General features: G+C 37.8%; 2 protein-coding genes across 3 annotated transcripts in view; one reads left to right on the forward strand and one right to left on the reverse strand.

The window, feature by feature from the left end:
* fanci (FA complementation group I) lies at nucleotides 1-21277 on the forward strand. Its single transcript, XM_079810412.1, has 38 exons — nucleotides 1-133; nucleotides 705-820; nucleotides 943-1015; nucleotides 2031-2161; nucleotides 5331-5484; nucleotides 6050-6107; nucleotides 6268-6309; nucleotides 6388-6511; nucleotides 6586-6671; nucleotides 6743-6875; nucleotides 6958-7038; nucleotides 7927-8063; nucleotides 8144-8321; nucleotides 8436-8523; nucleotides 8630-8760; nucleotides 8856-8926; nucleotides 9008-9122; nucleotides 11761-11883; nucleotides 12011-12079; nucleotides 12163-12264; nucleotides 12345-12527; nucleotides 13042-13163; nucleotides 13260-13424; nucleotides 14560-14739; nucleotides 15287-15453; nucleotides 15538-15617; nucleotides 15756-15872; nucleotides 15955-16006; nucleotides 17292-17419; nucleotides 17505-17570; nucleotides 17651-17747; nucleotides 18641-18825; nucleotides 18987-19043; nucleotides 19833-19892; nucleotides 19988-20062; nucleotides 20186-20281; nucleotides 20632-20739; nucleotides 20825-21277. The coding sequence occupies exons 2-38, from the start codon at nucleotides 719-721 to the stop codon at nucleotides 20885-20887; spliced, it is 3999 nt and encodes a 1332-aa protein (XP_079666538.1). The 5' UTR covers nucleotides 1-133; nucleotides 705-718; the 3' UTR covers nucleotides 20888-21277.
* polg (polymerase (DNA directed), gamma) overlaps nucleotides 20068-25863 on the reverse strand; it is an 18477-nt gene continuing 12681 nt past the window's right edge. Inside the window, exons 17-23 of one of the 2 annotated variants that reach the window (XM_079810414.1) lie at nucleotides 25189-25324; nucleotides 24836-25082; nucleotides 24311-24433; nucleotides 24056-24233; nucleotides 22847-23055; nucleotides 22606-22766; nucleotides 20068-21116 (exon numbers count right to left, since the gene is read on the reverse strand). In XM_079810414.1, coding sequence (XP_079666540.1) covers nucleotides 21031-21116; nucleotides 22606-22766; nucleotides 22847-23055; nucleotides 24056-24233; nucleotides 24311-24433; nucleotides 24836-25082; nucleotides 25189-25324 — 1140 coding nt within the window. In that variant the 3' untranslated portion in view covers nucleotides 20068-21030. The remainder of the gene's footprint in view (nucleotides 21117-22605; nucleotides 22767-22846; nucleotides 23056-24055; nucleotides 24234-24310; nucleotides 24434-24835; nucleotides 25083-25188; nucleotides 25325-25863) is intronic. The other variant, XM_079810413.1, reaches the window with a different exon arrangement.

A 25863-nucleotide genomic window follows, 5' to 3' on the forward strand; every position in this document is an offset into this window, starting at 1 on the left:
GCATCTGGCGGGAGTTTCGGTTGTTATTAAACAAGGTAACGGGTAACCGACTGCAAACGGCTAAAGATATCAAGCAACGAGTCTTTCTGAAAAGGATTCATAAACAAATACTACATAAAATTCACGTAAACAGGCAAGTGTTTGACATTGTAAAGGTAACGTTAGACTATACTCTTCACGCGTCAGTATGTCCGTTTTATTAAATGGGAATCTGACAGTTGTTCTGTTTTTTTGTTGTTGCTTATTTTCTTATTGATTTTATTTCTTTTAGGTTGTCCTAATCCAAATACCGCTTTTAAAAGAAAATTATAGGACTTATTCCTCATTCATAATGATAATGACACTCATGTTCATTTTTGCTGTATTTATATTGATATTTTTAGTTTTGCTTACACAAAGTAGGCTATTACATATCTTTATATTTCACATTCACTAATTATATGATTATATATTAGATGTGTGTATGTATGTAGCTATATGTAATAAAAGCATGTGTTGCTTCATAAATGACTGTGCAAATGCACCTTTGAGTCATGCTTTTATCATTAGTATTTGTTTATTGTTTATAACGTTCCTAAACTGCCAAATAACTATAGTAAGCAGAGAATATTAAGGACAAATTCACCCTAAAGAGTATTCACTGTTTAAGACGTTGTGTTCCTCTTGTTTTAATTGCATGTGTTTATGTGACCATATACTCACAGGTCTGGGCACATAGATGTCCAAGATGAAGGTTACTGTGGAAAAGATCATATCGTTATCGGAGAGTGATGGTGTAGATGAGCTACAGAAGCATCTCACTTTGTTGTCCGACGATCAGGTTTGTGTTTCTGTTCTGTAGTCGGGTATAGGTGAAATGCAATTGCAATCAATGCAAATAGCCTAATTATGTGCAGATGACTTTCAAATGTTTTTTTTTTTTTGTCCCTCTGCCCTCTACAGCTCACAACCATGCTTACTAATAGCGCTCTGAAAGGGAAGGATACAGGAGTCCTGATCAAAGCCATATTTAAAGGTAATGACAGTGTCCATTTGATTTAATTTTAAAGTACCAAATACACCTGTGACTAGAGTATTTAAACAATTGTATCATTCAGGGTTATTATAGTTAACTAAAACCATAAAAAAACATTTCCATTACTGAAATAAAATAAAAAATACCAGAACTTATTACATTTCAACTAGATGCCTTTAGTAAAATTAAAAATATATAAAAAATAAAAAACAATTCAAAATATTAATAAAAACTATAATAGTATCTTCTCTCAATAATACTAAATATAACACTGTTCATCAACACACGTATGATCAAACAAAAATGTTTGCTTTCGCATGATGTTGCATCCATGTCTAGGCCGGTACATATTGTACAGTTTTGGGCTGTCCCAGACAAAAGATGACCAATCCTGGCGATTTCTGTGGACCTACGTCGTACAGTGAAAGAGGTTCAAAGACGGCCGTTGTCACAGTCTTGCGACCAAAGATAGCCTACGATAATTTCTGACCGTCATAAATTTAGCATGATCATCTCACAGTGTGTTTGCTGCTACAAACTACATCTACTGACTAGCCAATATAAATGCAACATGAAATGGCGTATTGATAAACACGACATGGAGCTAAAACTTAAAGCTCCATTTGCAAAACTGGCCTGCCAAGTTGGTCTCTTTTCCCTAGCCATGATCGCGTCCATATTCTCCTTTTTTTTAGCGCACATAAAAACCACAACTGCCAAAGTGCGATTCACCTTGCCCTATTTGTTTACCACCAGCACATGCTGATGACGTTTTATTCTTCTATACTAACTTGCGTTGTAGCCTACGATTTAATAGGTGTCATCATACATACATGTCATACCCAAGTTAAATAGATCCATGTCGTACAGTGTTATTTGTAATGATCTTCTAAGATTGCAAACTACAGTAGCAGGCATAATAGGTGTAAGTGTAAAGAACCATAAACTAAAAATTACTCTGTGCTGCTTCATCAAGTAGTGCTGAATATCAAACTGTGTTTGTGTGTGATGTTAGGTTCACCGGTAAGTGTCTCGCATGGCGCTAACCGAAGACTGCTTGTGTACAAGCACTGCATTCCACAGTGTGAATCTGGAGACCTGCAGACAGAAGTGGCCTCGGATATCATCGGGCTTCTGATGTTGGAGGTGAGTTATTTACCATACCGCTGTACAGTGACATAGTGGTTAAAGGTCTAGGCTGGTAACTAGTATGTTGAATTTTCAAACCCCATATGGAGAGATCCATGGGTCTGAATTAAAAGTTAAAGCATTAAAAGTTAAATACCGTTGCTGCTTTTTGCAGTGCAGATTTTGTTTGGAAAGATGAAAATAGAACGTTTTCATCAGTTATTTTATCTACGGTAACTACATTACAGATTTCTGCTCATTTAAAATCAGATACAGATATCTGCAGATAAGCACTGTAAGATTACATTTGTTTGAATGCATTAGAGAGACCGATTGCATGTGTGAATAAGTGCTACCTGTTTAAAATGTGTTTTCACCCGATCATATTCAGTATGTAGAAGGGACAAAACAATTATTTGAACTATAACATCCCGTTCCTGTCCATCGCCGTCATCATAACTTTCACATTCTTTCTGATTTGAGTGCTCCATATGTATCAAGCTAGTTAAATGTATTTAACGTGTGAGTTCTGGCTAAAAATGCAGTTATATTATGGGCCGTTGGCATGAATTGTACTCGTGATGGAGCGGTATGACTTTTAAAAAATCTGCTCCTCACTCCATTAAAAATCACGCCACTCCACTCCTCACTCCGCTCCCACTCCACTCACATACTCTGGTCCGAATACACTTTTGCTAGTTTAACGAGTCTCATCTCCCATTCCCTTTAAAAGCCAGTTGTGCTTCCACCATGACAGATTCCCTATTTACATGGCGGGATTTGAGAGCAGAAAGACTGAACGCTTCTCCAGAGAGGAATCCTTTTATTTTTAATATTTAAAAATGTTTGTGTGCTCCTGTGTGTGTGTGTAATAAGCAGAGTGTACTGCGTTGAGCATCCCCCTATAGGCGCATATAACTTACTCACTCTATAAAAATTACTGCACTATTGATTTTAGAGCAGGTTTTTGTTGGTCAATGGGGCAGTCGTTTTAAGTTTCCTCAAAATAGCAATGGTCCAACGTGCCTGAACTAGGGTGACCACCTGTCCTGCTTTGCGTTGTACCGCACAGCATTTTCACCCCTTGTCCCGCATGTCGCATATTGAGAAAATGTCCCGCATTTTCACCAGTCTGTTGATTTGTAATGATCATATTGATTTTGATCATGCATGCGTTCTTTTGCCTTTTTAAGAAAGCATTTTATTTATTATTTTTGCGGCATCGTTTTTCACCTATATTTAACAGCGCTTCGTCAGAAGTAACACCCCGCCTTACACAAATACAAAAGCCGTTTTTTAAACTATATCCAATGGTTGAAAAGAAAGGAGTAAACACGGTCACTAGTAGGTTGTGACGGCTGTCAATCAAAATGTGGAGCGGTGATTCATTCCATGTGTTCCCTGTCAGAAAACGAATGGATAGTGTATATATATATACTTATATATATTTTTATATTTTTATATTTTTTTGTTATTTTTTTTTTTTTATATATATATAAAAAAATATATATATATATATTTATATATATTTATATTATATATATATCAATTAATATATAAGATTAACTAATTTAATGTTGTTTTATTTGTTTCATTATTTATTTAGTTGGATTTTAGTTGCACTTGGTCAGAACTGTTTCAAAAGTAGTTATCTGCATGATGCCTGGTGCCTTTGGGCTCAGTGATGTTGAATTTAAGATTATACAACAGTTTCAGGTTATGTTTTAGTGTTGGTAACATGTCCCACATTGTCCCACACAAACTTAGTAATCGTCCCACATTTGGTTTGTTTGATGGTGGTCACCCTAGCCTGAACACACCTCGTTTTCAGACCAGCACGCCCATGGGTGAACAGATGGGCGCAAGTGTATTTGCGCTGGACGTGAAAATGATATCTGCGTCGGGCTGAAACTAGCAAAAAACATTGCACCGGGTGTATGATAGGGCCCAGAATTTGTATTACTCAACAGGTGAGTAAGGTGTTTTATTAAAGGATTAGTTCACTTTTAAATAAACTTTTGCTGATAATTTACTCACCCCCATGTCATCCAAGATGTCCATGTCTTTCTTTCTGTAGTCAAAAAGAAATTAAGGTTTTTGATGAAAACATTCCAGGATTTTTCTCCATATAATGGACTTCAATGGGCTCCAAACGGTTCAAGGTCCAAATGACAGTTTCAGTACAGCTTCAAAGGGCTTAAAACGATACCAGACGATGAATAAGGGTCTTATCCAGCAAAACGATCAGTTTCTGCGAGAAACCGAGCAGTATTTATGCTATTATTTTACCTCTTATCAGAAGAACGTGATCATCTCTGAGCTCCGCCATAACTTCCGCTAAGTGAGGTCAAAATACGAGCGTGGTCATAGATGTGTACGTAGATGCCTCATTAGCGCCTGCTCGGATCATTAGAATGAGGCATCTACGATCGATATATCTATGACCACGCTCGTATTTAAAGTTTATTTAAAAGTGAACTAATCCTTTAAATGCAAAAATTGCCATATGTAGCTCTCTAACAGATGATTTGCTTGTAGTTCACTAGTTCATCTATTGTGAAGGGTCATTTCATTATGGTTGTTGTAGCGCTGTGCTGGAATTTATAAAGAAGTACCTTGTCTATTAATGGGTATAGCTACAGTAACATCTTCAGCTGGTCAGTTTAAGATCCTTTCAATCTAAACTGGTTATATCTTTTAAGCCTAGTAGTGAATGTTTTATGAGCAGTTAGATAATCATATTCATCTGCCGCACAGTCATGCAGAGACACTGGTCTCATTGGTTGCATTTTGTGGAACCATGCAAATGGTTCAAGTCCAAAAACACTTTTCTTAGGGACTTTTCTTCCCTATTGTGACGTATATCTGAGAGAAAAGTCTTGTCAAACAAGAAAGAATGTAGGTTGGGACTTGTTTTTTGTCCATTGAGAACTGATTGGATAGTCGACATAGAGTGACAGGTTGTCTCTCCCTCATAACGTAAAAACGGCATCAGAGAAGAGATGACGCTGCAAGATGGAGGGGAAGTTATTTTGATTAAAGATTACACATGCTTTAAAAAAATTGCACATATAAATATTTTTTAATAAATACTACAATATTCCATAAAATGTAACAATTGTTAATTTTGATTTCATGGTGACTTTAATACTATATCTGTATAATATGGGTTTATTCTGTGCCCTAGACACACAGTCTACCTGGTCACGCATTAGCCACATTAGCGTCTCTATATGTGGATGCCATCAAAGTGGGTGAGATGAACAGTGGGAGATCGCTGGAACTTTTCCCTACAATCCTAACAGCTCTTGCCGCTACAGAAACATTAGCTTATGGGAAAGGTAAGCTGCTTTTTGCTAAGCCCAAACTGTTCTGTTAAAAAAAGAAATAACTCTGTAGAGTCAAACATCAACAAGGGATGTTAAATAAGTGAATTTGGATTAAATACTTCTGGAGTAGAGATAATGTCCTTTTTTAATTTGCATCTTTTTGGCTTTCATTTCTTTTGCTTTTGAACTTTATAGATGTTTCACAAAAAGGCAAACAAAAATTTATGTAAACTACCATTTAAAAGTTTGAGGACAGTAAGGCATTTTAATACTTTTATCCAGCACATTATATTGATTAAAAATGACAGCAATGACATGTATACTACAAAAGATTTCTATTTTAAATGAATGCTGTTCTTTTAAACATTTTGACAATAACAGATCACGGTTTCCACAAAAATATTAAGCATGGTTTTCAACATTTATGATAATAATAAAAAGTATTTCTTAAGCACCAAATCAGCATTTTAGAAGGATTTCTAAAGGATCGTGACTCTGAAGACATTTTTAATACTACTTTTATGTGATTGTTATTTTAGAGTAGTGTACATACACATTTATTTTTCGTTTACTTCAGGTGAACTGAGTGGAGATGAATACAAGAAACAGCTGATCAACAGTCTTTGCTCTAGCAGGTGAAATCTGCATTTTAATTGCTTTAATATTGGTTTTCAATAAGTAATCCATAAAGACAATCAAGAAATGAAGTGACAGTGCTCTCCAAGTAAAGTCAGAACACAAAAGGCAGACAATGTTATTTAGACATTTTAGTAACGTATCTCCAAATTCACTCAGATGGGATCCACAGTGTGTGATACACCTTACGACCATGTTCAGGTATGTCGAAACATTTACTGACTAGTTATCAACTTGTGTCTTGAACACACACAAAAAAAAAATGTTTTTTTGTGTCAGGGATGTTCCGTTATCTGCTGAGGAACTTCAGTTTTTGATTGAGAAGATTTTACGGATGTTCCTCAAGTTGGATCTACAGGAGATTCCTCCTCTGGTCTATCAGCTGCTGCTGCTGTCTGCCAAGGTCTGTTGATATGCGTTAAAAGTACTTTAAAACAATGTGTCTACATGGTCAGATTCTTATTTTTTCATCAACAGGGCTGTAAGAAGTTGGTTCTAGAGGGAATCATCAGTTACTTCAAGAGGCAAGACCAACTTCAGAAAGAGGAGCAGAGAAATGCAGAGTGAGTATCCCATTTGCTCAGATCAGATGGTTTTAATTGGACAGATCATTTTAGCTATGTATCTGTGTTAGGAGTGAAGATGTGGAGGTGCAGACCATCCCACAGGATCAGCTGCGACACGTTGAGGGAACCGTCATCCTCCACATAGTCTTTGCCATTCGTCTTGACCATGAGCTCGGCAGGGAGTTTTTTAAAAACCTTAAGGTGAGCGTCCGCCTGCCTCACATATAATCACACCCCTTTCTTTGTGCATCTGTGAGTGCTAGCTGGTTGTCTTCCTCTGTAGGTGGCCCAGAGTGACCCGTTGTGTCCCTTCAGTATCGCTCTGCTGCTCTCTGTGGCTCGTATCCAACGGTACGAGGAGCAGGTACATCTGGGTTTCATTCTTCCTCTTCTTTTTAACCTAATGAGCTGTCTACTTGGTAGTGATGGGCGATGTAGCTAAAAATGGGGATATTTTTCCAAACTCTGAGGATGTAGAACATAGTATGTGAGTGTACTGATTAAACTCCATAACTGTCTTCATAAGCTAAACATTATCGCGATATGCACAATACTTCGTAATTTTATATAATAAGAAATTGGGGTATAACGATACCCTCAAAGGCTAACAAAAAAATGTACTGATTAAAATGCTAAATTTGGTAAAACATTGGGCGTGGAAATGAATAGGCTTGGTCTTGGTCTTGGTAACCTAAAGCACAGGACAATGTTGACACCAGAATAAAAATATTAATGATTCTGAAGCTGGAAATACAGAATTATTTTAGACGAATATGGTTGCACTCTGTCACTGACTAGATATATTTAAATTAATGTAGGCCACTTTTTACTGGTAACATGAGACATTTGGCATTATCTGTCCTAATAATGCCAAATGTCTTATGTTACCAGTAAAAAGTTATATAAATATTCCCCCATTGCATTATTAGACATTATATTCAACATTAGTAGTTCAATGACACTAAAACTATCACTATCCACGTTACTGTTGTATTTTTGTATTGCGCGATATATTGTGACACGATATATTGTTACAACCCTAATAAGAAAAGATACTGTGATAATATTTCCGCCAATATTTAATGTATCACCCAGCCAGCACTACTACCAAGACAGCATTTTTATGCATCATGGGTGCATTTGAACATCCAGAGCCCTAAAATGCTTCGAAACATGCCTGTGATGCCCAAAATATGCTGGTTTTACTGACTCAGACTTTTGTCCCACACTTAATATTACCCATAATGCTTAGGTATTTGAGTTCCTCAAGGGAGCCATCACAAAAAACTTCAAGGATGATCAGATTCAGCACAGCTCGAAGTTTCTGCAGGAACTGCTGCCTCAGTGTAACAGTGTCTCCAACATGATTCTGGACACCGTCAAAAACAGGTCTGGTTAAAAATGCAGTGCTCATTTGTCTCTTTTTTTATTGTGTAGATTTGTTCAGTGTGTTATGTCTTTATCTGCAGTGTGTTTGGCTGGGATCATGTCACTCAAGGTCTGGTGCAACTGGGATTTATACTTATGGACTCATTTGGGCCTAAACCTGGAGCATTTGGGAAGGTCACAGAAGGAACATCCACCACTAAAACTCCAAACCAGCTAGCGTGTCGACTTGGTGGACAAGTTCTACTTGAAAGCTTCAAGGTACAGTATAGTTGTCATCAGAAGTTTTTCCACTTTTAATACACAAATCATGCTCCAAATATGTGATAAGAAGCTGAGTCTTTGTGTTTTTTTGTTGTTTTGTTTTTTGTACAGATGCATGAACCAATCAGAGGAGAGATTCTAGAACAAGTTTTGAATCGATTGGTGACTAAAACAGCCTCACCTGTCACCCATTTCATTGGTTAGGGGTCGTCTTTTTGCAGATTTTTCTAATTCACGCTCACTAATGAAGGTTTCATATATATCTACATTTTGTTGTGTTCTTCTTGGCTTTATCACTACCACAGACCTTCTTTCCAGCATTGTGGTATCTGCTCCCATGATCCTCTTGGAATCTTCCTCAAAGGTCACAGAAACTTTTGACCAGCTCTCCTACTTGCCCCTCAGCACTGTACAGGGGCTCCTCAAAGCTGTGCAGGTGACATCTCAATCCACATGATATTAGAGAGGACCTATTATGCCTTTTTTACATTTTCATCTCTCTTTAATGAGTTTAATGTTTTCTCTGCCTAGCCCCTGCTCAAAGTGAGCATGTCTATGAAAGATGCCCTGATCCTGGTCCTCCGGAAGGCCATGTTCTCAAGGTAGAGTAAGGAATGGTCCACACATCCAAATGCATTTGTTGAATGATGACTAAGTACTCATGAATCATCTTCTCTCTGAAGTCATTTAGATGGCAGGAAGTCAGCAGTGGCGGGCTTCCTGTTGCTACTGAAGAACTTTCGTATTCTGGGGAGTTTAGCTTCCAGCCAGGCCAGTCAGGCCATTACATCCAGCCAGGTAAACTTCAACCCCAAATCAGAAAAAGTTGGGACAGTATGGAAAACGCAAATAAAAAAAAAGAAGTGATTTCTAAATTTACTTTGACTTGTATTTCATTGCAGACAGTATGAACACAAAATATTTCATGTTTTGTCTGGTCAACTTCATGTCATTTGTAAATATGCATCCTTTCCTGTCATTCAGACCTGCAACACATTTAAAAAAAAGTTGGGACAGTAAAGCATTTACCACTTTGTAATGTTGCCATTCCTTTTCACAACACTTAAAAGATGTTTAGGGACTGAAGACACCAAGTGATGAAGTGTTTCAGGTGTAATTTTGTCCCATTCTTCCTGCAAACAAGTCTTAAGGTGGGCAACAGTACAGGGTCTTCGTTGTCGCATTTTGCGCTTCAAAATGCGCCACACATTCTCTATTGGAGACAGGTCGGGACTGCAGGCAGGCCAGTCAAGTACCCGTACCCTCTTCCTCCGCAGCCAGGACTTCGTAATGTGTGCAGAATGTGGTTTTGCATTGTCTTGTTGAAATATGCATGGACGTCCCTGGAAAAGATGTCTTCTTGAAGGCAGCATATTATGCTCCAAAATCTCTATGTACTTTTCAGCATTAATGCTGCCTTCACAGAAGTGCAAGTTACCTTTGCCAAGGGCACTGACACAATACCATGACAGACCCTGGCTTTTGGACTTGTTGCTGGTAACAGTCTGGATGATCCTTTTCTTCTTTGGTCCGGAGCACACAGCGTCCATTCCTCCCAAAAAATACCTGAAATACTGATTCATCTGACCACAGTACACGTTTCCACTGTGTGATGGTCCATCCCAGATGCCTCCGAGCCCAGAGAAGTCGACGGCGCTTCTGGACACTGTTAACATAGGCTTCCTTTTGGCACAGTACAGTTTTAACTGGCATTTGTGGATGTAACTACGTATTGTGGTACTTGACAAAGGTTTGCCAAAGTAGTCCTGAGCCCATGTGGTGATATCGCTTCTAGATGAATGACGATTCTTGATGCAGTGCCGCCTGAGGGATCGGAGATCACGGTTGTTCAGCTTAGGCTTGCGCCCTTGTCCTTTACGCACCGAAATTCCTCCAGATTCCTTGAATCTTTTAATTATGTTATGCACTGTTGAATGTGAAATATCCAAATCTATTCCTATCTTTCTTTGAGGAACATTGTTTTTAAACATTTCAATAATTTTCTCACGTATTTGTTGGCAAACTGGCGATCCTCGGCCCATCTTTGCTCCTAAAGGATTAGACCTTTCTTGGATGCTGCTTTTGTACCAAATCATAATTACAATCACCTGTTGACATAACCTGTTTCAAATCACATCATTATTTAACCATTTTACCTCATTACTAGCCCTAAATTGCTCCTGTCCCAACTTTTTTTTAAATGTGTTGCAGGTCTGAATGACAGGAAAGGATGCATATTTACAAATGACATGAAGTTGACCAGACAATACATGAAATATTTTGTGTTCATATTGTCTGCAATGAAATACAAGTCAAAGTAAATTTAGAAATCACTTCTTTTTTCTTTTTTTTTGCGTTTTCCATACTGTCCCAACTTTTTCTGATTTGGGGTTGTATAAACAACTGCTTAACTCTGCACAATGCTGTTTAAATTACATACTGGTGTCCAGTTTTTTTCCAGAATTAATTTTCTGTCCTCACTAAGAGCGAAATTCTGCATCAAAGCAACAAAATCAAAGCCAATTGAAACAGATGTTATGTTTAATGGAGATGCACAAAATATTGTTTATCAACTAATATTAGAGGTTTCTAGATTCTGGAGCTTTTTCATAGTGTACATGATGATTTGATGCCCAAATTCACTTTAATTTCATATTTAAAACGATTTAATTGAGTAGTTAGAAGGGCTGCATGATTAATCGAAATAAACAAAAATTGTTAACAAAAGAGAAGCTTGATGGTCAAACGATAAAAAAGTAAGAAATTAAGACGGCAATAAATATTTGTATTGTAATGTCATAATTTTATAGTTGTACTGTAAAATAAAATAATTTTTATGTATGTTTTCTGAAATACTCTGGTTTTACAGTGAAATATTACAATAATAATATTTCTTATAATAATATTTTTAGTATTAATTACAAAAAATAATATATTGATATACATTTTACAAATTGCGTAGCCCTACAAACAAGCACAGGAAAACAAGAGGTTTCAAAAAATATATTAAAACATTTTTTTTAAATTGCAATTTATTGAGAAAAAAAAAAAATGTCCCTCAATTTTTTTGTTTTATTTAATAATTAAATTTGCATCATTTGATTTGGTTTTAACTCAAAGATTTTAATATCAGCCCTAACATAATAAATAATTATATTTTATAGTAAATATGCTAGTTTGAGATGATGCAATAACAAACCGCAAATAGAAAAAGTCTAGTAAATTTATTTCTATTTATAAGTCATTTGAATATGTTCTAATAGTGCTAAGTTGTGGCATGATGGTGGTACCTTTTCTATAAACTATTAACACCCCTGAATTCCCCCTCAGGAAGCAGTGAACTTTATATAGGTCTACATAATGCTACTATGTGAAATTACTGTAACATAGTGTTTTAAGAATCCTCTGTGTGACCATATCTGATCTCCCATTGCAGGTCCAGGCGGATGTCCACTCGCGCTATAACACTGCCGCTAATGAAGCCTTCTGCCTGGAGATCCTGAGCAGTCTACGCCGGTGCCTTAACCAGCAGGCTGACGTCCGGCTCATGCTTTATGAGGTCTGTGTCTGACCCTCTCCTTTCCCCTTTTAGAAATTAAGAAGTGAATGAATACAGCTGTAATTCATTGATTCATGCCATTTGACTTCTGTGTTGTACTGAGAAAGTGATTTGTTTGATTTTAAAGGGTTTCCACGATGTCCTTCGTCGTAACTCTCAGCTGGCAGGTTCCATCATGCAGACCCTCCTGTCACAAGTGTGTATCATCCTTTACCAAAACGAGCATCTATGCCTGTCTATGCCAATGGTCCTGATCCAATGATTATTTGTGTTTACCAGTTGAAGCGATACTTTGAACCCGAGCAAGATCTGCTTCCGCCTCTGAAGCTGGAGTCGTGTATCAGTGCACATGGAGATCTGGTCTTCCTCCAGGAGCCTCTGGTACTGATGCCATGCCTCAGTCACATGGATGCGCTGCACTTGAACACGTATGAAACTTTACGTCATGTATGTTTCTCCAGGCTCACCTCCTGTGCTGCACGGTTCACTGCCTGCTGTGGAACCAGAACGTACGGTCAGGTGGCAGTGTGAGCGATGATGAAGATGACGAAGAGGAGGAGGGCGGAGCCCAAAGTGAACTGCACACTATACTAGATAGCATAACGAAGCGCATGATTAAAAGCGAACTGGAGGATTTTGAGTTGGTACGCCATAATTCCCATCTTTGCTGGTTGGTAATGTCTAATATAGCTGAAAATGTTATTTACTTTGATAATACCTTTCAAAAGAAATGTAATACTTTCATTCAGCAAGGATGCATTAAATTGATCAAAAGTGATAGTAAAGACATCCATAATGTTACAATTATTATTTCATAATCAAATAAATTAGTTATTTTGACATTTCTATTCATTAAAGAATCCAGAATTTGTTTTAATTTTTTTGTTTTGCGTTTTACACTGGAGGTTTTACACTTAATATTACACTGAATATTAAACAGAACAAATTATTATAAGAAATGTTTTTAGAGCAACAAATCATCATCTTAGAGTTTCTGCAGGATCAGACTGGAGTAATGATGCTGAAAATCCAGCTTTACAATATATTAAAATAGTTTTTTAAGTGTTATAATATTTCACAATATTACTGTTTTTACTGTATTGTGATCAAATAAATGTAACTACATTTTTCTTGTTTCATATCATTTTCACATCTCAGGATAAGTGTGCTGAATTTTCAACGAGTTCCAGTGTTGGAGTAAAGAACAGCATCTACGCTGTGTTGGTGATGGGACTGAATGAGGTTCTCATGGAGTACAACTTCATCACTGCTAATTACAGGTGTGTGTTTGTGAAAGCGTCGTTTCCGAATACTTTTAAATCAGGCATGACATGCTAGATGTGTTTAACATATTCTGTGGTGCACATGCTGAGCAGCAAGAACCATTTTGAGGACATCCTGGAGCTGTTCAAGCGCTATCATAAAGTGTCTGAGATCCTGAGAGAGCGGGCAGGGAAGGGACGGTCCACGTCGTCCAGCAAAACCCCTCGCAGCCTGCTGTCTCTAGGCTTCATCTCCACACTGCTCACTGCTCTCTTCAGGTACAGTTGAATGCACCTACATGAGTATTTCGTTGCATTACAATGGCACTCAAAAAAAAATACAGCTTTTGAACAGTAATCTACATGCTCTTATTTTTTATGTTTTTGAAAGAAGTCTCTTATGAATAAGTCTCACCAAGATTGCATTTATTTGATTAAAAAAAAACAGTAATGTGAAATATAATTATGAAATAACTGGTATTTTAAAATGTAATTTATTTCTGTGATGGCAAAGCTGAATTTTCAGCATCATTACTCCAGTCTTCAGTGTTACATGAGCAGGGCTTGACATTTACTTTTTTGCTCACCATCCGCTGTGGCTAGTGGTTTTCCAAAGTAACTAGGCACTCAGCATTTTTACTGGCCATAATTTTGACATCAATACCATGGGGAAAATGGCCATATAGATATTTTTAATATTATTTCATAATTTGTCAGCAGGTTTATTAGGCTGCTGCCACTTTAAGACCTGACACACGGATCCATTATACTGTTACACATGCGTTTTCTTTCTCAACTGTTTACGTTTACGGCATTATTTTTTGTGTGTTTTACTGTTTAAGTAGCCTGGTCCTATCACACTCTCGTACATTTCATTTGTACAGAGAGTCTGGCCACTCTCCATTGACAAGCGTTAACTTCCTTGAAGGCGGGTACTCTGTTGAAGTTTAAAACTATTGGATCTGCCCAGAGCCACTCTGAATCTGCCATAACCAATCGCTAACGTTTGGTCGTGACGTATGTCATCTCAAACTAGTGCATGACATCAACATCATCGTTCTCAGCCACTCCCTCTGTTTGCTGATTGGACCGGTTAAAATTCGACTGGAGAAAACCAGAGAATATACCGCAATCCCAGACGGAGAACTGAAGGATAATGAAAATTGAGCGGAAGTACGGAGGAGGGCGGAGCCAGGCTACTGTTTAAGTGCAATAAGCAGCGGAAAAGAACTCGATTTAATACTGAGAGGTGGCTTTATGTGCACGTGCATTTTTTTCTTCAGGATTCTTTGATAATAAGTTCAAAAGAACAGCATTATTTGAAATGGAAATCTTTTGTAACATTATAAATGTCTCTGTCAGTTTTGAACAATTGAATGCATCCTTGCTGAATAAAAGTATTAATTTCTTTTAGAGACAGCACTCAGAGCCGTGAGGAGAGCCTGTCTGTGTTGCGTTCTAGTGGAGACTTCCTGCGGTACTGTGTGAGCGTGGCCCTGCAGAAGATCCAGCAGCTGGAGGACACCGGACACACAGACGGACCGGAGGGACAGAGCCCTGACAAGACCTTCCGCCACCTCTGTGACATCACCAGGTCTCGGCTTTTTGTCATTGGGCAGCACATTTCATTATGTAAACAACTGTATTTCAATTGAACAACCCCAAAAAAAGACACGTTTGTTAAAGTTGGCATGTTGTGATGTCAGACTTTGGTGAAGTACACCAATCAGGCATACCATTATGACCACTGACAGGTGAAGTGAATAACACTGATTATCTCTTCATCACAGCACCTGTTAGTGGGTGGGATATATTAGGCAGCAAGTGAACATTTTGTCCTCAAAGTTGATGTGTTAGAAGCAGGAAAAATGGGCAAGCGTAAGAATTTGAGCGAGTTTGACAAGGGACAAATTGTGATGGCAAGACGACTGGGTCAGAGCATCTCCAAAACTGCAGCTCTTGTGGGGTGTTCCCGGTCTGCAGTGGTCAGTATCTATAAAAAGTGGTCCAAGGAAGGAACAGTGGTAAACCGGCAACAGGGTCATGGGCGGCCATAGCTCACTGATGCACGTGGGGAGCGAAGGCTGGTACAGTGCATGAAAGAAGCTGCATTTCTTATTTTCCGTTTTCCCTGCATGCAGTGTGCTAATGTGGCGCTACACTAACGTGCCATCCACCGTGGAGGATGCTGGGAAGAAGGAGAAGGGCCAGAGTGTATCTTTACTATGTTTGGAGGGTTTGCTGCGAGTCTTCACCACAGTGCTAAATCGATACCCGACACGCATGAGCAACTTCCTGTCTTCTCTCGGTGGGCGTCTTAGTATTCCTGTGACATATAAATAATAGTATTATATGTTAATGCCATTTTAATGAAGAACAATCTGTCTTAAAGATGTTTCAGGGGAAGCTGAGGGAGAGGGCGAGGGGTCTGATCTGACAGCACAAACGGCTTTCTACATCCGCCAGTTTCAGGTACCAGCTTCATTTTCAAAACCCAGAATGACCATCATGTTCCATTTGCTCTGCTCAATCAGTCTATTTCACCCGTAAGAGAAAGTTGGAGACAAAACACCCAATAGCATGTGTTGTAAGTTGATCTTTTCTGTCCAGCGAGCGCTGATGACCCAGCTCAGCGGGGGAGAAGAGGAGTTCAACAGTAAAGAAGCTCAGTTATTGGTCAGCATCCTCAGTGTTCTGTCACGACAGCTCAATCCTTCCTCTCAGCAGGTAACTCTTCAAAACACTCATGCTGTCGCAGTGTTTTCTGTCAGGAATCTCAATACGTTTTCTTTTTTGTTTTTATGTGCAGTTTACGCAAATGCTCACATGGACTGTGAAAATTTGTAAGGAAACCAACTTCGGTAAGTGATTCATGTCCAGAGACAAAGATGAAACTTTTATTAGGGGCAGCTGGGATGCTTTCAAACCAACGTTTATCTCAGCATTTGCATTGTTGATAGAATGAAAAAAAAAGATATATCTCTCAATTTATGCATTTCATTTGTGATAAAAAGAATACTTTTAACCATTTCTTAGCAAAAGAACGATCATTTTGTCCAAACAGCCATTGTTGCCAAGTAGATTCAAAATATTTAACATAACTAAAACAGTAAAAATCTAGTTTAAGAAAGGTGTTTTAATACTGTTTGTCACTAAATGAACAGAAATTATATTTTTTCATTTTCTTGTTTGCCAATATACAAAATGCAATACTGTTTCAAAGTTTGCGGCCTGTAAGCAGTATCAGTATATTTTATTTAATGTCATGTCATCTGTGGCTATCTTCATGGCAAAAAATTAATTGCAAAAATACAATAATTACATATATACAATAAAAATTAAAAAACCAAGCAAACTGAAAAAAATACAGAACCTTTTCTGGTAAAATCTTGCTAAATAAGTCCTTAAGTGAGCCTATTCATAAAAATGTTTTCTACTTGCTTTAAAAGCGGGACAGTCAATAAAATATGTTCTGGCAAGTAAGCTTTAAAGAAATTACTTAATACTTTTAATCTGCAAGGATGCGTTAAATTGATCAAAAGTGACAGTAAATACATTTATAATGTTCCAAAATATTTCAGTTTTCGTTTATTTTCCATTCATCAAAGAAAATGTCACAATTTCCACTAAAATATTAAGCAGCAATACTGCTTTCAACTTTAATAAGAAGCATTTCTTGAGCAGCAAATCAGCATATTATTATGATTTCTGAAGGATCATGTGACACTGAAGACTGGAGTAATGATGCTAAAAATTCAGCTCTGATCACAGGAATAAATTACATTTTAACATATATTAAAATATAAAAGTTATTTTTAAGTTGTAATAATATTTTGAATGGTAGTGTTAATAGTATAATACAACAGTATACTTCATATATGAAAAATGACTCAAACTTATGGAAAATGAAAATCTCCTGATAATTTACTCACCCCCATCTCATCCAAGATGTTCATGTCTTTCTTTCTTCAGTGGAAAAGAAATTAAGTTTTTTGTGGAAAACATTTCAGGATTTTTCTCCACATAATGGACTTCAATGGCAACCAAAATGTTGAAGGTCCAAATCAATGCAGTTTCAAAAGGCTAAATAAGTTTTTAATTAATTTTGTGTCCCCAACCCTTCTTTCACCATATTCCCTCCTTAAGAGGACATCTCTCTCACCAAGGGCTTGCTATCCCTGCTGTTCAACCTGCATGTCCTGCATAAAAGCCCAGTGTCTCTGCTCTGGGAGATGTGCCAGGACATACACAGCCAGCTGGGAGACATCGACCAGGTACTGTGGCCTCTTTTAAAACGAATGAAAGCTCGGGTCTTCTCAAGTCAGCAAAATTGTGTTCAAAACCATCTCTTCTGAGCAGGATGTAGAGGTGGAGAAACAATCTCATTTTGCCATCATCAGCATTAAAACAGCTGCATCCACCTCGGTAAGAACAGACACACTTCAGAAACACTTTTTTAAATCTTCATGCCTGTTAAAAGACCGTCTGCCTCTCTTCCTTTCCAGCTTCTAGTCCTGTCTCAGGTTGGAAAGGTGTTGGATGAAGTAGACTGGTTGATTGCCAAGAAGAAAGGCCAGATAAGCTCAGAAAGAACCATTTCAGGTAAAGTGCACCAAAAATCTCATAAGCTGTCTAATCTTTTTCCTGGAAGGCTTCCAACCTAGATGTTGCTAGCAATCTTGAAGACATTGATTATCTTGCTCAGGTGTGTTATATTAGGATTATAGCCATCCAGGACCAGGATTGGATTTCCCTAATCTAGGGGTGTGTTCACACTTGTAGTTCGGTTACGGACCAAAAAAAAAAACCTAAAGACATAGGGATATGTTCTCAACCTGATTGGTCGGCTTTTATGGCGTATTGCCTATTTTGAGACAGAACATAGACTGAACATCCGAAACAATGATAAATGTGCTCGTTGGGTGTACAGAAATCCCTCCGTCACACACACAAATGAAGATCTGTTGCAAGGAGACGTGGTTCTGATGCCTGATGCCATTCTGTCCCTTTTAGGGTCTCATCTTCCTGTTTTGGTTTGTTTACATGTTTTTGGTCCATGTTGCGTTCATATATCATTGGAACCGCACCAGAGTTTGTTTGGAAGAGGACCGAGACACATCTTTTCAGGGGTCTCGGTCCACTTGTTTGGTGCACATCAGGGTTCGAATGGCATTGTTCACACTTATTCAAATGAACAGAGCAATCGCACCAGGGTTCGTTTTAATCTAACCAAACATGCCAAGTGTGAATGCACCCTAGGAAATGGGTGTCCAAACCTACTCCTGGAGGGCCACTGTCCTACAGTTTCTCTCCATCTCCAGTTGCTAAATTTGGAATTGCATACTACCCCTTACTATTTCTGCCATATAATGATTTAGTAATATAACTGGTTCAGGTGTGTTTATTGGGGTTGGAGCTAAACTCTCAAAAGGCAGGATCGGACAGCCCTGTTCTAGGATAAAGAGCATTATGGCAACTTCCTGTATGTGCATTAGGAAATACCCAGCAGGCACTGGGCCAGCAGGACTCGATCGAGAAGGCTGTCACAGTTCAGTTAGGCACACTGTTAACGGCTCTGCATGAGCTGGTTCAGACCGCTGTGCCCACGGGACCCTGCACGGACACCCTAATGAGAGAGCTCAGTCGCACCTACAGCATCCTCACTACACTTACCAAATATGTGAGTCTCTTCCTGATTTACCACTGTAATATGATTCATAATCAGTGTTTTTGATTTGCTCTATATGGTTTGGGGAATCTTTACAGCTCAGAGCTTCACACAAATATGTAAACGTGCTGCACATAAAATTAAAGATGTAAAAAAAAACATTTATTTTTCAGTATATTCAGCTATGTGCGACCCAACCTGGCCAGCTCCCCGCACGTCTGGAGAAACTGGTAAGGTTTTTCTAATTCTTTAGAGTATAGAGGGTGGCCAGAAATTAACCATTTAAATGTGATATTGAAGTGATCGTAGACCAGGGGTTTTCAAACAAGGGTCCGGGGACCCCCAGGGGTATAAATTGGGTGTTTATAAAAGACAGATGCCTTATAAATTTTAGGATGGGGGTCCCTCACACAGGGATAATCATATCTGGGGGTCTGTGGCATCTATAAGATTGAAAACCCCTGGATTAGACTTCTGAGACTAGTTACTGATAATAAGTAGAAACATTTCTTGAGCACCAAATTAGCACATTAGAATGATTTCTGAAGGATCATGTGACAATGAATAGTAATTCAGCTTTGCCATTACCGGAAAAAATTACATTTTAAAATATATTTAAATAGAAAACAATATTTTAAATTGTAATATATTTCAAAATATCACTGTTTTTATGGTATTTTTGATTAAATAAATGCAGTCTAGGTGAGCATAAGAGACTTATTTTAAATTGATTAAAAAAACGTACCAAACCTTATGACATTTAGTGACAACATTTATCTTGAAATGTTGCAAGGGTGTAAAATGTGACATCTCTCTCAACTTTTTAACCATTTCATACCAAAGGAACCATCATTTTGTCCAAATAGCCATTGTCAAGTAGATTCAGAATATGTAACATAACAAAAAAGAATAAAAAATATTCGAGGCGTGTTTTTTGTAGATCCAGATTCAGCCTAAATGACATCCTAAATTGTCATTTAACCTAAATGCTATACTAAATAAACATCTCTTGTGTCCAGGTGAGGCTGTCAGGGTCTCATCTCACTCCTCAGTGTTACAGTTTCATCACATATGTACAGGTATGTGCCAGTAAATGGTCCGTTTTCTTTCTGTTTGATGTTTTTTAACCTTCACCACAGTGTCTTAACATATAATTAAATGTTGTCTCGTACAGAGTGGAGAGCTGACGGCTGGAGGCCCGGAGAAGAAGAAGAAGAAAAAAGAAGATGATGCAGTAGCAGCTGCTTCAGTGAGAACTATTTCAATTCATTACCTATAAAGACATTTTTAATGAAAATATTTTAGTAACACTTTAGGCCTCGGAGTGCAAAGTCTACTTGAAAATGTTTTGTGCATCTGATGTGATTTCTAGGCGAAAGTTCTTCGTGAGACCAAAGCCATCCCGAACCTCATTTTCAGCATTGAACAGTATGAGAAGTTTCTCATTCTTCTCTCCAAGAAATCCAAGGTAAAGCCTCTTAAAGGGATAGTTCATCCAAAAATGAAAATTATCACAATTTGCTCACCCTCAAGTCATCCTAGGTGAATATGACTTCTTCTTTCAGACACATAAAATCGGAGTTATATTAAAAAATGTCCTGGCTAATCCAAACTCGCCAGGACATTTATTAATATAACTCTGCTTGTATTCGTCTGAAAGAACAATGTGATGTATACCTAGGATGACTTGAGGGTGAGTAAATGATTCATGGGGTCATTTTCATTTTTGGTCTTATCCCATATGCATAGCATATACAACAACAAATGTAACAACAACCTCTGAAACCTTATGGGACATCTGTGAATGTCTTTAAACAGGTCAATCTGATGCAGTATATGAAGCTGAGCACTTCCAGAGACTTCAGAATCAACGCTGCCACGCTGGAGGCTGCACTGCAGGAACAGCAGCAGGATGAAAGCCAAAAGGTGTGTCTTTGTTTAAACATGTTCTTTCCCAGACAGAACTCTGGGATCGGTTTCATCATCTTCAGTGGTGTCTTTCTTTCCTTAGACTCAAGATTCTCTGCCTTCGGAGGAAAGTCAAGCACCAAAGAAAAAGAGGAAGAAGCAGTGAAAAAAAAAAAGCTTCTAGTCCTTTTGCACTTTTTCCACCCCCATTCATAGACGAACACCACCCTTTTTGAGTTCGCACTAGGGACGGCCATTTGTGTTGAGTCAGTCCGCATGACCTGCGTTTATTCTTTCATGCCACAGATATTACTTTAACCTTGCAGCTTGTCGTTTTCCTTTGGCCAAAGACCCTTTGGTGATCTCTATAATCTGATACATGTCCAACGCCTCACCTGTTGATATAAAAACACGATTGTTTACCGTAGCACATTGACAATATTTAAAGAATACCTGCGCAAGTCTTGCTTAATTAATACGTTGTGTTTTAGACTTAATGAGTTATTGATGTTCATAAAAATGCTGCTATAATCATAATAAACAAATGTCCACATGTGATCTGGTGAACTGCTTAAGGAACCATTCAGCAAAAAAGTCATAATTTGCTCACCCTCATGCTACCTGTACAACAACAACAAAAAAGTCCCCCCCCATGTAAACCTATTGTAGGAGACTCCAAAACAACATTTAACCCTCTGGGGTTCTTCATTTATGGGTCACACTCAGGACCTTCGGGTCAAAAATGACCCGGAGGGCAGGATTAAGATAAAAAAAGATTTGAGTAAAATCAATTAAATATATTTTTGTTCAATTATATATATAATTTTTTTTTTGGTGGTGTTTTTAGATAATTTTATGATTAATAATTAATATTTATGCAATAATTGAGACCCATTTTTTCCCATTGAATATAATAAAAAAAGTGTGTGTGTGTGTGTATATGTATGTGTGTATATATATATATATATATATATATATATATATATATATATATATATATATATATATATATATATATATATATATATATATATATATATATATATATATATATATATATATATATATATATATATAAATTTTTTTTTTTTTTTTTATTAAAGCTGTATTTCATTTTAGAGTCAAGACTAGGCCTCATGAAAGCAATTTTTTAAATGAGATCGGTGCCATCCGGTGGACACATTGAGCAGTTTTATCACGCAATAGCACATTTTTACCACTATAGTGGATCTTGCGTTTTATAAAAAAAAAAATTTAAAAATCGTAGCTTCATCGGAATGGTCCGAAACTTGGTGACTTTATTGGTACTTGGTTTATGAACACCCCAAAAAATTGGGGACAGGATTTGAAAAGTCTGTGGTCGTAAAAAAAATTTTTTTGTCACATTCAGGACCTTCGGGTCAAAAATGACCCCCATAGGAAATGAATGGGAAATTAGTTTTTTTCTGCATACAATCTACAAATCAGCCAGGATGCAGAAAAAAGACTCAACAGTGAAGGGGTGAATCTCTAAAACATCAAGAGTGCAAAACAGACAAAAAAAACTCACACACACACACATTAACGCGTGCCATTCCAAAAGCGAATTGTGTTTTTGTGTGTGTGTGTGTGTGTGTGTGTGTGTGTGTGTGTGAGTTTTGCACTCTTGATGTTTTAGAGATTCACCCCTTTTTTTTATGACCACTTAGACTTTTCAAATCCTGTCCCCAATTTTTTTTTGTGTTCATATACCAAGTACCAATAAAGTCACCAATTTCCATACCATTCTGATGAAGCTACGATTTTTAACATTTGAAAAAATAAAAAATTGGGGTCAGAAATGACAGAAGACCCACAGAGGGTTAAAGTAGCATAATAAAGGGGCACTTTAAGGCTTAGTCTTACCTTGTGGTAACCCGTATCTCCGCTCCACTCCTGTGGGATTGGATGGAGTCACACAGTCCATGGTCACCTCCTTCCGCAAGCACTTATCAATGTCCACTGCACTGAAGAAAGCCACTGACTGTGGCAGATCCATCATTCCCAGTTTATAGGCAAACATGCACCTGAGAACGGACAGAAATATTCAAGCATGGACCTCACAGAGTAATGCCACAAGTAGCAGAAAACAAAGGTTGGTCTTCACCTGGTGAGCAGGTTGGTGATCTGTAGGGCCAGAGCAGCTCTGTAGCGATCTTCACTCGTCACCAGGTAACGCACCTCATCGTGAATACTGATGCAGAAGCGCCCGTCAATCTCGTGCTCCTCGAACAGCCAGCGCATGGCCACCAGCATCAGATGAAGATAGTCCACCGCTGAACTCTGAACCACCCAGTTAACTCTGCTAGTAATAAACTAAAGCATAATAGAACCGTATTAGCTAAAACCAATGTGAACAATTAAAGATACACCATACTAATATTGTCTTAACGAGAACCTGTTATGCTTTTTTACACCTCTATTGTAGTCTTGAGTTTTCTTCCGGGAACAAACACTCACAATATTCCTCATTTAAATAATTCCCACCAAAGGCATATGCAAAAAAAGGGGCGAGGCCTGGCTAGTAGTGTGTTGACATTTCCGAAACACGCTCATAGTGGTCCAGCCAACCAATCAGAGCACATTTCGCTTTTCGGAAGATGGGGCTTAATAGAGACAGGAACTAAACTGAGCGTTACTGACAGACTGGGAAGTGAGGTGCTGCAACAATGGAGACTTGTAAAACGGCATAATAGGCCCTCTTTAAAGACGGTTGGTTCACAACATTAATTTACATACTACATCATTTGTGCTACATCACTCTTTTTGAAAAAAAAATAAAATAAATAATGCTATTTATTGGTCAACACCAAATGAACTTTTACAGCTGAACATATATGCTAAACAAAAAACTATTTGTGTAATATATTTGATTTTACTTTCAATTACACATCATATTTATAGCTGTTTCCTCAAACATACTGTAAGGAATGCATCACAGTATTGGTTCCCAGTTCATTTCGAAATACACATTAGTGTTAAAAGGAGTCCGTTGTGAACTCAGTAACAGCTCTTAATAATAGAGTGCAACAGTCGGGTTCCAAAGTAAAAATATCTCCATCAGCCCACATTATTTCAAGTTTTTCAAATAATCAGAATTCCTGGTGAAAATACCCATGATTCTGCAGAGAATTCACCAATCACATTTTGTTTGTGCTTGTTATAATGTTGCCTAGTTAATTCATTATCTATTTGTCACTGCATGCAGTTAGAAACATCAACTCAGAGGTATCAATGCTTCAAGATTGTTGAAATAATGAATTATAAAAAATACTTCATGGAAAAAACCCTTGAAGGAACTTAAGTGTTCCCTCACCTCATCCTGAACAGCAGAAGGTTCCAGAGCTCTGGATATCCTGCAGCCCAGCACAGGAGTGGCTGGTTCCTCAGAGTGGGCGATACTTTCCAGCTTATTGAACATCTCTGATTCTGTCCCGCCCGTCCACACGCGCTGCCCTGTGAGATTCCACTTCCTCTTGCTCCCCCTGGTGGTGCTTCAAGGATTAAAACAAAAGTATAAAATGCTAATTTGTCCAACATAGATGTTCTTAAAATGGGATAGTCAGCAGACCTTTGAGATGCCAGTTTTGAGATTTTACGCAAATCTTGGAGTGAGATGGTGCCATCCTCAGTTATTTCCACCTTTACATCCAACTTCTTTACCAACCATTCCCCTTCCTCAGACAGGTGATATCTGCACATAATCAATTATTTAAGGCATATATATTTAAATAATATTTGAAACAATACAATCAGAATTGAATACTATTTATTTAATGTACTGTATTTTTTATATTTTAAATAATTGAATAATTTATAATATAACAAGTTATTTTAAATAATGTAATATAGATTAATTGTATATCTTACTTCTTTAAAAGATAAAAATATATATATATATTTATTCTTTTTTTAGATTTTTTTTTCCTCATTTATTTGTAACAGGGACAGTGCACATTAATAAACTTTTCAGTAAATGCGCCACAGTTATTTTTCATCTGTAGTCCCTAGACAGAATATATGAATAGAAATAATAATAATAATGAACAAACAGCATACACAGTCAAGTAAACCATAAATGAGTTTTTTTGGCTACCTGCGCAGTCCTTTAGTAAGGGCGTACATCTGCCGAGCTTTACTGGCTGCTTCCTGTTGGCTCAGTTGGTGATTGAACTGCATGAGTAGTCGCTCGGCAAACGGCTGGCCGGCCCCATAAATCCGTCCGTAGTTGAAGACCTTGGCGTGTTCGCGGCTGATGCCCACAGCATCTGCGGTACGGCTGTGCAGGTCCGTGCCCTGACTTTTCTTCCCCTGGAGCGTCATCCATCCAAACGCTGTGCATCCTGGAAATCCGAGATTAAGAATGACCTATGGGGTGTAGTTTGTTCCATTGAAGCATCATGAATTGCCTCTTGGAATCTAATGGCTAGGAAACAGCATCTGGAATACCATGCATTCCTGCAAAGTGTGCTTCGCCCAGCATGGCAGCGATCCACAGCTCTTGAGAATCCACATCTGCTCCCACCAGGTGATAACCAGGAGGCACCTGCACCATGGCCTTCAGCTCGCTGCCCACACGATCCTTCTGCAAAACAAACACAAACTGCTTTTTAATGCACTTCAGTGTCATAATTATGGGAGCCCATTTCCACACATAAGAAAGAAACAGAACACTTCTCAACTCAGAAAACACAAATTCTCAACTCAATTATAAATCAGACCAGGAGGAAAGCTTTACAAATAACGCAGGACTCTACTCACCATCTCCAACATGAATTTGAGACTCCCTTCAGGCAGACGAAATAGGGTACCCACAGCAATAAGAAATCTTTTTTTATACCATTATTGCCATTCTTTTATTAAATAAATGATCTTTGTACTAAGTCTATATATTAGGTCTATGTACATTATGTAACTAAGGGTGGTTATTTTAGTAATATAATATTACTTAGTTATTTTATTTATGGTCTTAGTGTAATTAGTTTATACATTTATTTTATGTCTTGTGCTTGTAATTCTTGTAAGTTTCTTAGGAATGTTTGTGTGTTTACTGTATTTTATTGGTAAGTCAATGTTATGTTTTTGTGAGGCTGAAGATGAATTTCCACATGTGGACAATAACGA

This window comes from Gobio gobio (assembly GCF_949357685.1).
Source record: "Gobio gobio genome assembly, chromosome: 25".
In the NCBI taxonomy this organism is placed as follows: Eukaryota; Metazoa; Chordata; class Actinopteri; order Cypriniformes; family Gobionidae; genus Gobio; species Gobio gobio.

Coding starts and splice junctions, on each gene's coding strand:
- fanci (XM_079810412.1), top strand. CDS start 719: ATGTCCAAGATGAAGGTTACTGTGGAAAAGATCATATCGTTATCGGAG. Junction 821..942: donor CTTTGTTGTCCGACGATCAG/GTTTGTGTTTCT, acceptor TGCCCTCTACAG/CTCACAACCATGCTTACTAA. Junction 12,080..12,162: donor TGCAGACCCTCCTGTCACAA/GTGTGTATCATC, acceptor TGTGTTTACCAG/TTGAAGCGATACTTTGAACC.